The 14,556-nt window shown below is 47.7% G+C and overlaps 1 protein-coding gene across 1 annotated transcript in view; it reads left to right on the forward strand.

Annotated features, from left to right (window-relative positions):
- The window catches only part of cdh8 (cadherin 8), a 90,481-nt gene extending 76,539 nt beyond the window's left edge, over positions 1–13,942 (forward strand). The window contains exons 7-11 of the mRNA XM_056608442.1: positions 1,349–1,485; positions 4,027–4,148; positions 5,101–5,218; positions 13,044–13,295; positions 13,449–13,942. Of these exons, the coding sequence (XP_056464417.1) occupies positions 1,349–1,485; positions 4,027–4,148; positions 5,101–5,218; positions 13,044–13,295; positions 13,449–13,942 (1,123 nt within the window). The remainder of the gene's footprint in view (positions 1–1,348; positions 1,486–4,026; positions 4,149–5,100; positions 5,219–13,043; positions 13,296–13,448) is intronic.
- The last annotated feature ends 614 nt before the right edge of the window (positions 13,943–14,556 follow it).

Here is a 14,556-nt window from a genome sequence, read left to right on the forward strand (position 1 = left end):
CAGCCAATGAGATCGTGGCTTTGTCGGCAAATACCACTCCCCCATCCGTCACACACGCCTTCCGTCATCCGTTGACGGACGGATACAGTGGGCAAGCTGACTAAGACTCGCTCTGCACTCATACATTTGTAAGACTCACTCTGCACTCACACAACTGTAAGACTCGCTCTGCACTTACACATCTGTAAGACTCGCTCTGCACTCACACAACTGTAAGACTCGCTCTGCACTCACACAACTGTAAGACTCGCTCTGCACTCACACAACTGTAAGACTCGCTCTGCACTTACACATCTGTAAGACTCGCTCTGCACTCATACATTTGTAAGACTCGCTCTGCAGTCACACAACTGTAAGACTCGCTCTGCACTCACACATCTGTAAGACTCGCTCTGCACTCATACATCTGTAAGACTCGCTCTGCACTCACACATCAGTCAGACTCGCTCTGCACTCAAACATCTGTTAGACGGGGCTTTGTGTTCGGCCGCGGGCAGCGGGGGACGCCAGGGGCAGCCTGGTTCTGGCTCAGTCCACATTGTTCACCTGGTTATGGTCAGTCCACCCTGTACAGCCTGATTATGGATCAGTCCACCCTGTACTTCCTAGTTATGGATCCGTCCAGGTTTTAGAAGGCCGATAGGTCAGTCCAGCACCTCCTACCTTAACAGGGACACCTCTTACCCTAACAGGAAGCACCTCCTTCCCTGAACCCACCTCCTACCCTAACAGGAAGCACCACTTACCCTGAACCCGCCTCCTACCCTAACAGGAACACCTCCTACCCTAACAGGAAGCACCTCCTACCCTAACAGGAACACATCCTACCATAACAGGAACACCTCCTACCCTGAATCTGCCTCCTACACTAACAGGAACACCTCCTACCCTAACAGGAACACCTCCTCCCCCAGGTCCCGGGGGAGCCTCTGTGAGGTTCTGCTCTGATGTAGTGGGGTGTCAAAGACGAGTCGTAACTCAGGGGCCTCTTAGGACCGCCTGCTGCTACAGGAGCATCTCTAATAACTCCAGGACGGCTGTTGACTTCCAGCTGAAAGAAAGGTCCACTAATGCACACGCTCCTCTTGATTAATAAGACCACATTACCCACAACACCCCAGGGAGTGCACAAGGACTTTTGCTGGAGTGTTCTGGTTTTAACGGCATGTGTAAAGTTGTAGTTTTTTCCAGTCTTCAGTCAGTTTTGCATGAAGGTACTTCATTGACCTTGTTTTGTCTTCTGGTTCGGGTTCCTTATCGACCTTGTTCAGGCTTCTCGTTCATCATTGCCCTTGTCTTGTCTGCTGGTTATGGTTCATCATTACCCATGTTTCTTCTTCTGGTTTAGGTACTTCATCGATCGACACACAGACCTGGAGAGGCAGTTCAATATCAACGTGGACGACGGGAAGATCACCCTGGCCAAGGCGCTGGACAGAGAGACGGACATGTGGCACAACATCACAGTGACCGCCACCGAAGTCAGTAAGTAACTTTATTTCCATCCACGCCAAGAATCCCATCCACCAAGGTTCCAGCAGGTCTCCTGTGATTGGCCGTTCCTTGATGTGCAGGATGGTAACCAGAGGGGTCTGCGTCTTGACGGAACAATCTGTTGACGTTCGTTTAAATTAACGAAGCCAGTGGCCGATCCTCCTGCTACATTAGCGCTCGCTATTATATCCTGCCTACTAATTGCTCAAAGACTGGGGCGCAAACAATTTGCATTAGAATTCGCAGGGGCATTAAATATGTTCATTTGCTGAGTTTTGATTGAATTAAACAGCTCAGTAGTCAATTTGTGGAAGTGCAAGAACATTAAAACCTATCAAGTAAAGCGTTTTAAAGACACGCTCCGTGGTGGATTGCTCTAACGCCAGCATCCATTACAGATTAAAGAACATCTGCAAACAGCAGAACTCCCTCACTCTGTACGGCAGGCGGAGCCTCGCCAGCCCTGAGAAAGGCTCTATTTGCATACAGATTGTTTTGGGGGTTTTGGGGGGCTGCATGTTGTGATAAAAGTTAATGTACCCTTAAAAGCTATCTGAATAGGAAATTGACATTGCTAGTTGTAACTTTCTTTCGTTATCTTTGCTCTGGTCTCACTTTCTCTCCCCCCCGCCTCTCTAACTATCGCTGCCATTTCTTAATCAAAGGAAACACAAGCTAATTGTCTAAATGCAAGCAGAACATAATAATCCCATCTCTGGGTTCCTACAACCCTGCAGGTCTGCTTATTTAGTGGCTGCTGCTCCAGATGGGAGTCGAGTAGGTGTCAAGTAGGAGTCTAGTAGGAGGCTAGTAGGAGTTGAGTAGGAGTGGAGTAGAAGTCTAGTAGGTGTCTAGTAGGAGTCTAGTAGGAGTCTAGTAGTAGTCAAGTAGTGGAGTAGGAGTCGAGCAGGAGCCTAGTAGGAGCCTAGTAGGAGTCTAGTAGGAGTCGAGTAGGAGTCTAGTAGTAGGTGTCGGTGGGTGTCGGTTTGGGACTGGTCGGGTGTGGGTGTAGGTGTGTGACAATGTAGGTCAGTGTGGGTGGGTGTAGGATTGGTGTGGTTGTAGGTGGGTGTTGGTGAGTGTGGGTGTAGGTGGGTGTGGGTGTAGGTGGGTGTGGGTGAGTGTGGGTGTAGGTGGTAGTGGGTGTAGGTGGGTGTAGGTGGGTGTGGGTTCTGCGGCGTGTAAAAGGGAATAGATGTGTTTCCAGTTATGTCTACCATTTGCCACCAAATGCTGCGTTCTACCGCCTCACACCAGCTGCTGCAGATGGAAAAAAATCACTTTGGCAGACGGCTTCAACTATCTCTCTCTCTCCCTCTTCCTACCTCTCTTTCCAGCTCGCTCTCTATCTCCCTCTTTCTCTCTACCTCTCCAGCTCTCTCTCCCTCTTTCTTTCTCTCCCCCCCCTCTCTCTCTCTCTCTCTCTCTCTCTCTCTCTCTCTCTCTCTCACTCTCTCTCCCTACCTCTCTCTCTTACACTTACATTCAAACAAGCACTCAAACAAACTCACACACACAGACACGGACCTCCCCCCTACTCTATCTGTCCATCACTGTCTATCCTCCAGTCCATGTTTTTACTCCTCTCTCCTCTCCCCTCTTAGCCAGCGGTCTCCCGCGTCCACCTATGGACAGCTATTTTTAGAGGGGGGGGGGGGGGGGGGGGGAACACTAAAGTGAGACAGTTCGAAGTTAGCCACAGCTCACTAGCATGGCTTGCTGCTAAAACGTGTTCATCATTGGTTGGAACATAATATCCCCTGATTCCGTTTAAAACTTCTTACTTTCAAAAGAAAACCAGAGTGTAAAAAGCATTAGCCTGCTCCTGCCGATGGAATTTCAACCTTGTAATTCCTCAAACGGAGAGGCTAATGGCAAGCCTATTTATGGGTGAGAAACACTTTGGATGTTACGTTGCCTCAATAAAAACAAGGCAGGAGTGGGGAGTGGCGGGGGGCAAATTAATAGATAATAGCGGGGAAAGTTGGCGTTTGCTGCGCTGCCTAACAAACACAACGGTTTTACAGGCCCGTCGCAAAGGAGCTGCCAATTACCGCTGATGAATAATTCCAATCAAAACCTAATCTAATTAAGCCGCAATTTTATTGTCTTTTTTGGACTTCAGCTGCCATGGACTCATTAATATGCGCTGTGTCGCCCTAATGTTTTAAACATTAAAGTGTACAGGGGATTTCAAAACCACTTTAAATGTCGCACACTCACTCTGTTGCCCCAAAACGCTGTTTTGCATCGCTGATAATCGCTCCGACCGACTGACTTATCATCTGTCCTCCCATTAGCAAACGAGCAATAATAACACAATTAGTGGGAAAGAAATACACTGTGTGTTCTATTTACACTTTGGGGATCACAACTTACCCTCTCTGTCTGCCTGTCTGCCTGCCTATACCTGTCTGTCTGACTGACTGCCTCTCTGTCTGCCTATACCTGTCTGTCTGACTGACTGCCTCTCTGTCTGCCAGCCCTTTATCTGTATGTCTGACGGTCTGCCGTGTGTCTTGCGTGCCCCAGGAAACCACAGCCAGATCTCAAGGGCGGTCGTGGCCATCAGAGTAATGGACGTCAACGACAACGCCCCTGAGTTTGCCACCGAGTACGAGGCCTTCCTGTGTGAGAACGGAAAGCCTGGGCAGGTGAGGAGAAAAGAGAGGCCATCCATCAAACCTGGCTGCCCTGCTCTCTCTATCTCAACCTCTCTTTCTCTCTGTCTAGCTATCTCTACCTCTCTCTCTCTACCTCTCTCTCTCTCTTCCTCTCTCTCTCTCTCTGTCTAGCTCTCTCTATCTCTACCTATCTCAACCTCTCTCTCTACCTCTCTCGCTGTCTAGCTCTCTCTACCGCCATCTCTCTACCTCTTTCTCTGTCTACCTCTCTCTCTCTCTACCTCTCTCTGTCTCGCTCTCTCCTCCCCCATAATGGTTGGATGGGCTGAATGATAGCCTATTTATTTCTCTGTGAAACTATGGAGGAGGGTACAAGTCCTTTCTTCTCATGCAGCGTCCCTCCCTCCCTGGACAGGGTGTGTGTGAATGAGATGGTGGGCAGGGGAGGGGGAGGGGGGAGGAAGCGAGTGGTCAGCATCGATCACAGGAGATCATAATTTAGGAATGCCTTTCATGTCCTCCTCCAGATGGTCCAATGCTTCCTCCACAGCCAAAAACCCTCGACAAGTACTAAGCATCCTCCTTCCCATCCATCGACCCCGTTGGAGCTTGGCCGGGCGCCTCTTCCTGAATGGAGCCTGGACAAAAGACAGATAAATAAATAAGAAAAGGCTCCTGGAGGGCCTGCATTCTAATTTCAAATCAATCATAAAGACATAGATCACGATAAGGCCCCGGATGACAGGCCCTCAGATACGTGGGCCCCGGGCCCCGGGCCTGAGTGCCAGATGAGACAGGCCTTCATTGATTAGAATCTCAAACTCTGGGAGTGAATGGGGGCCATATATCACCTGCGACCGGCCGACGATACAGCAGACAGCATGTAGAAGCAGAGGAATAAGAGTAATGAACAGGTGGTGTGATAGCTGCAGGTGGCCTCCTCGTCTCCTCCTCTCTCATCGCATCCTCCTCTCTATCACAGGTGATCCAGACCATCAGCGCTGTGGACAGAGACGACCCCATCCAGGGCCACTACTTCGACTACCGCCTGGTCCCAGAGATGCTCAACAACCCCAACTTCACCATCAAGAATAACCAAGGTGAGGAACAAAAGGAAAGGGGGATTTGATTGCAGGTTGGTGGCACACTGCAAAGTGTGGCTAATATCCTCTCTCTCTCTCTCTCTCTCTCTCTCTCTCTCTCTCTCTCTCTCTCTCTCTCTCTCTCGCTCTCTCTCGCTCTCTCGCTCTCTCGCTCTCTCTCCCTTTCTCTCTCTCTCTCTATCTCCATCCCTCCCTCTCCCTCTCCCTCTCTCTCTCGTGTTGTGGTTGTTTCTCGCCCGCCCGAGGGGTGTTAGCCGTACTGGAGATGAAATGTGGCGGAACAGTGTAAGCTTGCAGTAAGCAGATGTGAAATTGTCTGGACACCGGCATTTCTTTACTCCCCAGTGCGTTTGGCGGCAGGCTAAATGAAAAGGATCCCAATGACTTTCCTCCCTTCTTCTACTGCTCTGTGATGGCTGACTTCCTGCGCGCTCTTCTGCCACGGCAGATGGCACCGAATTTATTTGCTAAATACTCAGATTGCGTGTTTGCGGACGTTCTCTACCCACACAGCCCTCTCCCAATACCGGAGACGTATTGAGGGAATGTAATCAAGCGACGGGTGCTTTAGGCTCCATCCTGTTTCACCATAACTAAATCGAGAGGTACATGCAGTAAAAGGTGTTTAGTTGGTCTTATTAAAACACGTCACGGTTTGAATGCTTAGCCATCTCTACCAATACATCCGTACTAAGTATGAATTCATTTCTTGAACATATTCCGTTGTTTCCAGTCTTGTAAACCTCGCAGATACGATTTGATTTGGAATCTAATCATTCAAACCGTGAACTGACAATGAAGATCAGAAGTTTAAAGAATATTCATCATACATATAGGAAAGGTCAACTGTGTGCTGTTTAGACATCAGGGTCTGTTAGATATCTATTGTTGAACTAATTGATTGATTCATTTATTTGTATAATATCCAAGACCATAAGGTCTCTGCAGGAACAAGGAGGGCATGTAGACTTTGGCTCCAACAGCAAGACAGCATTTATATTTATAAAAAATAAATCCTACATAACTATTAGACCAGGTGTGTAGCGTATGTACACTAGGTGTGAGGCGTATGAACATGCTAGTGTGTAGCGTATGTTAGTGTGTAGCGTTTGTTAGCGTATGTACGCTAGTTGTGTAGCGTTAGTGTATGTACACTAGGTGTCTAGCGTATGTTAGTTTGTAGCGTATGTTAGTGTATGTACACTAGGGCTGTCAATCCTCCCCTCAAATCATATTCGAATTTCTAATGCTTCTTATGTTGAATATTCGAATAATATTCGAATATTTTAATGTTATTTTTTTTTATTATATCATTATATACACCGATGCCATCTTATTATTAGGCCTACGTCCCGCGTCCACTAGAGGACGCGTCAACCAAATCTGTTATGTAACATTTGCAACAAGTTTTACCAAATCAATACAAACTTATATAATAGGTAAGATATAACGCCAGAAATATTCAAGCAATGATGTTTAATGAAGAAGCTGATGTTCAATCATTCAAATACACACACACACTGCTATAAAAAAAAGTTTGAACGTTAGTTGCCGCACTCGAATGTTCTCCTTTTTTAAAAATTCGAATTATATTCGAATAGCGAAGTTCGTTTTGACAGCCCTAATGTACACTAGGTGTGAAGCGTATGTTAGTGTGTAGCGCTTGTTAGCGTATGTACACTAGGTGTGCAGCATATTTTAGTGTGTAGGGTATGTTAGTGTGTAGTGTATGTTAATCTACGTAAACTAGGTGTGTAGCGTATGTTAGTGTATGTACACTAGGGGCCCTATTTTAACGGTCTGAAACGCAAGTGAGAAGCGCCAAGCGCAAGTAGCTTTGTGGGCGGTTCTATGGCGACGTTGCTATTTTACAAGCGCATAAATGACTGTTGCGCCCGGCGAAAATCTAAAAGGGTTGGTTTGATGTAGCCTAATTACCAGTAGGTGTGGTTTGGGCGTAACGTGCAATAAACCAATGAGAGTGCCATCTCCCATCCCCTTTAAGAGCCATGAGCGCATTTGAATCTGACGAGTTGATATTTTGACAGCGCATTTGAAACTTCAAATGGCTCAGTTGATGAGCTTCAGTTGAACTTCAGAAATCAAGAGAACTTCAGAGTTCTCAAATAAATTTCTGCATAGAAAACATAACACATATATGATATGCGGTAACTGTGGCTCTATTTAATGATATACGCAATACATTAACAAACGTTGTTTCTTCAGTATTGTATGCATTATCATTATCGACTTGTGTTCCTAATATGCATGTGTCCCCCGTTTACATACATTGCCATGGACTGTATTATGCGTTACGTGTTTGGTTTGCGTGTATTTAAACAGATGGACGCACAACATGCACCCGCATTCATTAATTATTTTACACCTACACAACGCGCGCGCCCGCATTCATTCATTCTTTTTAACACACAGTCGCGGTAAAACAATGTTTTTTCACTATCAAATACTCATCAATCCTAAAAGTTATAGGCTTGTACACGATGTCTGTGTCAAGAAAATATGTGTTTGCTGTACGGTGTTTGCAGATGCATTGATTTAAAAGCACAACTTATTACAGCTGTATCAGCTGTTCTTTCCCAAATAATTTACCAAGAATGTGTGTCTAGGTAGATGAGAGAAGCATCTGAACAACGCCACTGACTTTAAACCAGGTATTTCCTGGTGTGTGGCATAATCTTTTTCTGAAACTGCAAAATTGCACCAGGGATCTTTTGCGCCAGAACACGGCTGAAACGCCCTGGGGGCAAGATCATTCCCTAATTTACAGGTGCGTGGCGGCGGAGGGGGAAAAGAACGCTCTGCGCCTGTTGCAAACTAGCAATGACACATTGCGCCGGATGCAAGATAGGACCCTAGGTGTGTAGCATATGTTAGCGTGTAGCGTATGTTAGTGTATGTACACTAGATGTGTAGCGTATGTACTCTAGGTGTGTACACTAGGTGTGTACTGTGTAGTGTTGTGTTTCTAGCGTGTGTATACTAGTTGTGTAGCGTGTGTTTTCTAGGTGGGTAGTATGTGTACACTGTAGCGTATGTTATTGCGTAGTGTTTGTTAGCGTATGTACACTAGGTGTGTAGCATATGTTACAGTGGCGGGGGGTCAATAGGGGGCGCTAGGGCGCCGCCCCTCCGTGAAATATTCCCTTGAATATATCTGCCAACTATTAATAAACGATTATCATCCGAAAAAATCATCAAAAATTACATTGCGTTTTTCCTTGTTAATTGGTTGATATAACTTGTCACTGGCCAGCAGCAACCTTAAATGCGTCGAAGTCAATGTTCAGGCTAGGCTGTTACGGTCATTCGAAATAAAGCCTCTCCAAACAGGGGCGCTGTCCCGTTAAAATTGTACCGGGGGCAAAAATTTTACGGCTAGTCATCGTTGTTTACAGCTGACAACCGTCCCAACCTGTACGGAAAACGAAGTTGCGATGCAGAAAACATGTTCCAAACAACGAAATAACATAATAACAGATAGGGACTCGCTATCTGTTATTATGATAGATAAAGCGATACACTTGTTTTTACTTTATATTTGTATTTAATTGTTTAATTGAAACCATAAAAAAATTTGCCCGCAAAACGGGCGATCGCGTCAAATGACGCGTCAAATCACGTAGGAAGGTTCCTTGAACATTCTAGACTATGAAACCTGCTTCAAACACTCAGTTTACTAGCTAAATTCGATTGAACAATTCAATACAAATATAAAGTAAAAACAAGTGTTATCTAGCGATCCGTTATCTGTATTATGTTTCAAGAACCCTCCTACGTCATTTGACGCGATCGCCCGTTTCGCGGGCAAACATTTGTTCATTTGACGCGATCGCCCGTTTCGCGGGCAAATTTTTTATTGTTTCGATAAACAATTTAAATACAATACAAATATGAAGTAAAAACAAGTGTTATCGCTATCTATCCTAATACAGATAGCGATCCGCTATCTGTATTATGTATTTCGTCGTTTGGAAACCATGTTTTTCTGCATAGCGTCGTCTGTTGCCGGGCAGGTTGTCAGGATGTAAACAAACGATGACGTAGGCCGGTACAATTTTCGCCCCCGGTACAATTTTTACGTGACAGCGCCGGCCACGTTGAAGTCGTAAGCTCTCTAACTTTTAGATGTCTATCAAGCAGAGACAGCTTTTCATTGGCGCAAGAAAATTCACCCTCGGGTCGCACCAGTGTGCGCCCCAGGCCAATGGTATCGCGTTTCTTTTTTGTTATCACCACATGATTGGACAATTCAGCGAATCATTCAAATAGGCTACCTCCCTTATCAGCATTCGCGCCCCACCACAACTACATGTAGAGAAGAGATAGACCGCTACCTAGCAGAGAGTTGTAAGCACTTTCCACCCTTTTCAGTGGAGGTATTGGACTCCCCAAGCAATGTTACACTTAAAACGAGCAAGTAAGTTACATAGTAATTTAGTCTTTCGGCCTGTAGCATATAAACAAAATGAAACAACTGTCCCATATTTCTAACAGCATTTGAAGTGGAAATTGAGACTCACAAAAAATGGACGCTATAGGACAGTGATCATGATTTGTCTCAATATCAGAATAACAACAATGGATCAAATGGCTGGTGGAATGGCCATGAAGTAGGTCTGTATATGCAGTGTAAGCTTGTCCAGGCCCTGCAAGTTCAGGATGTAGGCTATGAATCTGAATGAAAGTAGGTTAATAGGTAGTGGCCAATCCCAAAATGCACCAGAATACAGGAAATTAAATCTATTAAATTAAAAAAAAAAATAAAGAATTTTGATCACCAACCGCCACTGGTATGTTGGTGTGTAGCGTATGTACACTAGGTGCGTAGCGTGTGTTAGTGTGTAGCGTATGTACACTAGGTGCGTAGCGTGTGTTAGTGTGTAGCGTATGTACACTAGGTGCGTAGAGTGTGTTAAGGTACGAACACACCAAACGCGTACCCGCGTAAAGATTTACGCGCGTAACGCAGCTAAAATGTTGCTTGACCATTTTGTGTCAAAAATGGTCCTACGCAGCTACGCGCCTACGCTCCTACGCGCCTAGATGAGTCCATGTCCATGCACTAGTGAACGGCAGCGTTCCCTCTTAGTCAAACTATCAACCAAAACATCCTTCATTCACAGGGCGAACATTACGAAAGGTAAAATGCACCTTTCCGCTAAACATGTTTCCATAAAGCCTTTAATGGCGTACTATGTTACTATTTTCCACCCAGAATAAAGAAAGTTGTCGGCGTGGCTGCGCTGGAGTCCGATGGTAGGAAACGCAAACGCCGCCGTGTTTGGGTGATAGAGTTAGATCGGGTTAGATTAAATAATCTCGGATATAACTAACAATAATCGGGTTAACATAACTTCACATTGGTGTGTCTGCTGTGTTTCCAGCATTCGTAGTTCTGATCAGCAGAATATATAGTACGCCAAGACGTTGAGGTTGCCTTAGTAACCCAGAGACTCTGTCCATGCAATGTGAAGGAGTGTTCCCTCTTCGTCATAACTATCAAACCAAACATCCTTCCATTCACCGATGCGAACATTATGAAAGTAAAATGCACATTTCTCGGCTAAAAATGTTTCATAAAAGCATTCTACTGGGTAACATCTGTTACTATTCCACACAGAATAAAGAAAGATGTCGGCGTATGCTCTGTCCAAGTCACTACTCTCTGCCAGGTGTAGTCGGGTCAAGCAAAGCTGATTAGGCAACGCGGCTAATCGTCATGCGTATGAGCGTAAAAAGTTCAATTTTTTGAACTCCTTGCATACGCGCGTATACGTACGCACGTATATGTACGCTAGGGTGACCAGATTTGAGTTTGTGAAAAAGAGGACACTTCGTCGCGAGGGGGGGGGGGGGGGCGAAAACATGGGTATTTTTTCTTTACTTCGTCCGTGAACTTACATTTACGTTGGGGCATGGCTGCAGACAGTGGCGATCCTAGGTCCAATTGCGCCCCCAGGCAAGATTGTTGACGGGGGGGGGGGGGGGGGGGGGGGGGGGGGTTGTATCATGAGCCTACGGACTTCAGTGACAGTTTCAGTCCGTCTTTACACGGCACCTTCTCAAAGTACCTATTCCCCGCACAATGTGGTACTTCATTGATAACCGCTACGCAGCGCATTTTTTTTTCGATCGGTCGCCCAATGACAGACTCTCTCTACAGTCAGCTCGCGCAAGAAGGTGGAACGTAAGGGAGATACCATTTCCAGAACTTGGAAGGCCGTAATAACCATAGACATATACAATGGTAATAACTAGTAGGTTATGTGAAAGACCCAGAAACACAAATATGCGACGAGGCAAAAAAAAATATGCAACGAGATAATGTCCGAAAACCGGACATTATCATCAATTAATAAAACCCCCCCGGACGCCCCGGACGGGACGTAAAAAGTGGACATGTCCGGGGCGAAAACATGGGTATTTTTTCTTTAGTCCGTCCGTGAACTTACATTTACGTTTAGGCATTGCTGCAGGCAGTGGCGATCCTAGGTCCAATTGCGCCCCGGGCAAAATTGTTGACGGGGGGGGGGGGGGGGGGGGGGGGGGCTCGTGAGCCTACGGTCTTCAGTGGGGGTTTCATTCCGTCTAGTCCGTCTGGTACTTCATTGATAACCGCTACGCAGCGCAGATGTAATGTGCTGTTGTAAACAGAGTGGAAGCGGAAAGGTGCTCAATGTTGCCAGATTGGAAATGGCAAAGTAACGTACCAAAGGCTCAAAATGGTCGTATTTGGAGGATCATTATCGTGGCTCTGGCAACCCTGAGATCGGTCGCCCAATGACAGACTCTCTCTACAGTCAGCTCGCGCAAGAAGGTGGAACGTAAGGGAGATACCATTTCCAGAACTTGGAAGGCCGTAATAACCATAGACATATACAATGGTAATAACTAGTAGGTTATGTGAAAGACCCAGAAACACAAATATGCGACGAGGCAAAAACAAATATGCAACGAGATAATGTCCGAAAACCGGACATTATCATCAATTAATAAAACCCCCCGGACGCCCCGGACGGGACGTAAAAAGTGGACATGTCCGGGGAAAAGAGGACGTTTGGTCACCCTAGTGTAGCGTATGTACACTAGGTGTAGCGTATGTACACTAGGTGTAGCATATGTACACTAGGTGTGTAGCGTATGTACACTAGGTGTGTAGCATATGTACACTAGGTGCGTAGCGTGTGTTAGTGTGTAGCGTATGTACACTAGGTGTGTAGCATATGTACACTAGGTGTGTAGCGTATGTTAGAGTGTAGAATATGTGCACTATGTGTGTAGCGTATGTGCACTAGATGTGTAGCGTATGTAAATGTCGAGGCCTCCCACTCAGCGTCTGAAGGACTTCCACAGAGACGGACGAAGACGCAGGTGATGTGTTTACGTTCCCCCCCCCGCTGGAGATCAGTGGAGAAGAGTGAGGACGGGGGGGCGAGGGGCTGGAGGGGCTGGTAATGAGAACAGTGGGAGAAGAGCATTTAATGAGGAGAAGACTTCACAGAAGGGCCTTCAGAGGAGCAGCTGGCTCCTCCGTGGGCACGCGCCCCCCCCCCCTCCCCCCCCTGGTGGCCTGCAGCCACCGTCAACATCCCCCCGGCTCCATGATGAAACACCCAGGACCCTTCTGACATCAGGTTGAGGTTATTTCGGCAGATTGTTTGGTTCTCAAGCTCTCGAAATAACTCAAACCGCTGTCGGATCCGTTTCAAAACACATGTTTAGTGCTCTAAATCTCTCCTATTATCGTCATAGATTGTCCTCATTGAGGACAATCAATGACATGGACCTTTTTCGCCAACAGACAACTCCATCAGCGTCCTTGCCAAGCATGACACCTTCAGACGGCAGAAGCAGGAGATGTACTACCTGCCCATCATCGTGACGGACAATGGCCACCCCCCCCTGAGCAGCACCAACACCCTGACCATCCGCGTGTGCGGCTGCAGCAAGGAGGGCATCGTGCAGTCCTGCAACGTGGAGGCCTACGTCCTGCCCATCGGTCTCAGCATGGGTGCCCTCATCGCCATCCTGGCCTGCATCATCCTGCTGCTAGGTGAGCCTGAGCTCCGGGTCCCATGTGACGCACTGCTGGAGTCAAAGGAAATGACGGCTTCATGAGCTTCCTCCCTGTCTCCTCCCTCCTCTCTACTCCTCCCCCCTCCCCCTCTTCCCCCCCCTCCCTGCCCCTCCCCCCCTCCCCCTCCAGTCATCGTGGTTCTGTTTGTGACGCTGCGGCGGCACAAGCACGAGCCACTGATCATCAAGGACGAGGAGGACGTGCGGGAGAACATCATCCGCTACGATGACGAGGGCGGCGGCGAGGAGGACACGGAGGCCTTCGACATCGCCACGCTGCAGAACCCCGACGGCGTCAACGGCTTTCTGCCACGCAAGGACATCAAGCCCGACCTGCAGTTCATGCCGCGCGCCGGGCAGCACAACGGGCCCAACGGTGTGGACGTGGACGAGTTCATCAACGTCCGGCTGCACGAGGCCGACAACGACCCCACGGCGCCCCCCTACGACTCCATCCAGATCTACGGCTACGAGGGGCGGGGCTCCGGGGCCGGCTCGCTCAGCTCGCTGGAGACGGCGTCGTCCGACTCGGACCAGAACTATGACTACCTCAGGGAGTGGGGGCCACGCTTCAGGAGACTGGGGGAGCTGTACTCAGTGGGCGAGAGCGACAGAGAGACTTGACGCGCTGGTTCAGAGGACAAACGGAGAAGAGACCCTTTGTATTGGGTCTGTCCACATGTGTGTTGAGCATGGTGGGGGTGGGGAGGGGGGCTTTTAGTAGGAGTGGTTTTAAAACAAAATACAAAAAACAAACCGAGATCATCTCATGAGGGCCATCTTTTTATAATCTTCTTAGAATGGGTAGCAATCATCGCGACACATCCAGCGCATCGTAGTTGTGGAGCCAAACTTAACCAGTGTCTTTATTAGGAGATCTATGATTCTTGTGGAGTGTAACTTAGAATCTGTTGTGGAGTGTCTAGCAGTATTTTGGGTGTTTGTTATTTCCTGTGACTCCCCGGAGAGCACAGATCCTTTGATTGCTGTTGAATGCCCCCCCCCCAATCGCCCCCCTACCATCGGCAGAACAAGGGGCATGCTGGGACAGCAGTATTTCTCTTCTTGGTTTTGTTGGATGCTTGCTCAGACACCATGCTCCATGGACAAGTGGACGACTGGGGCCACAGGCACTGGGCTCTGGGGGCTAGCGGCACTGGGCTTTGGGGTCCACAGGCGCTGGGCTCTGGGGGCCCTGAGCTCTCCATTCCTGGGGACCCCCAGCCTTCTGGGGGCTC

The sequence above is a fragment of the Gadus chalcogrammus genome, chromosome 14 (assembly GCF_026213295.1).
Source record: "Gadus chalcogrammus isolate NIFS_2021 chromosome 14, NIFS_Gcha_1.0, whole genome shotgun sequence".
Classification (NCBI taxonomy): Eukaryota; Metazoa; Chordata; class Actinopteri; order Gadiformes; family Gadidae; genus Gadus; species Gadus chalcogrammus.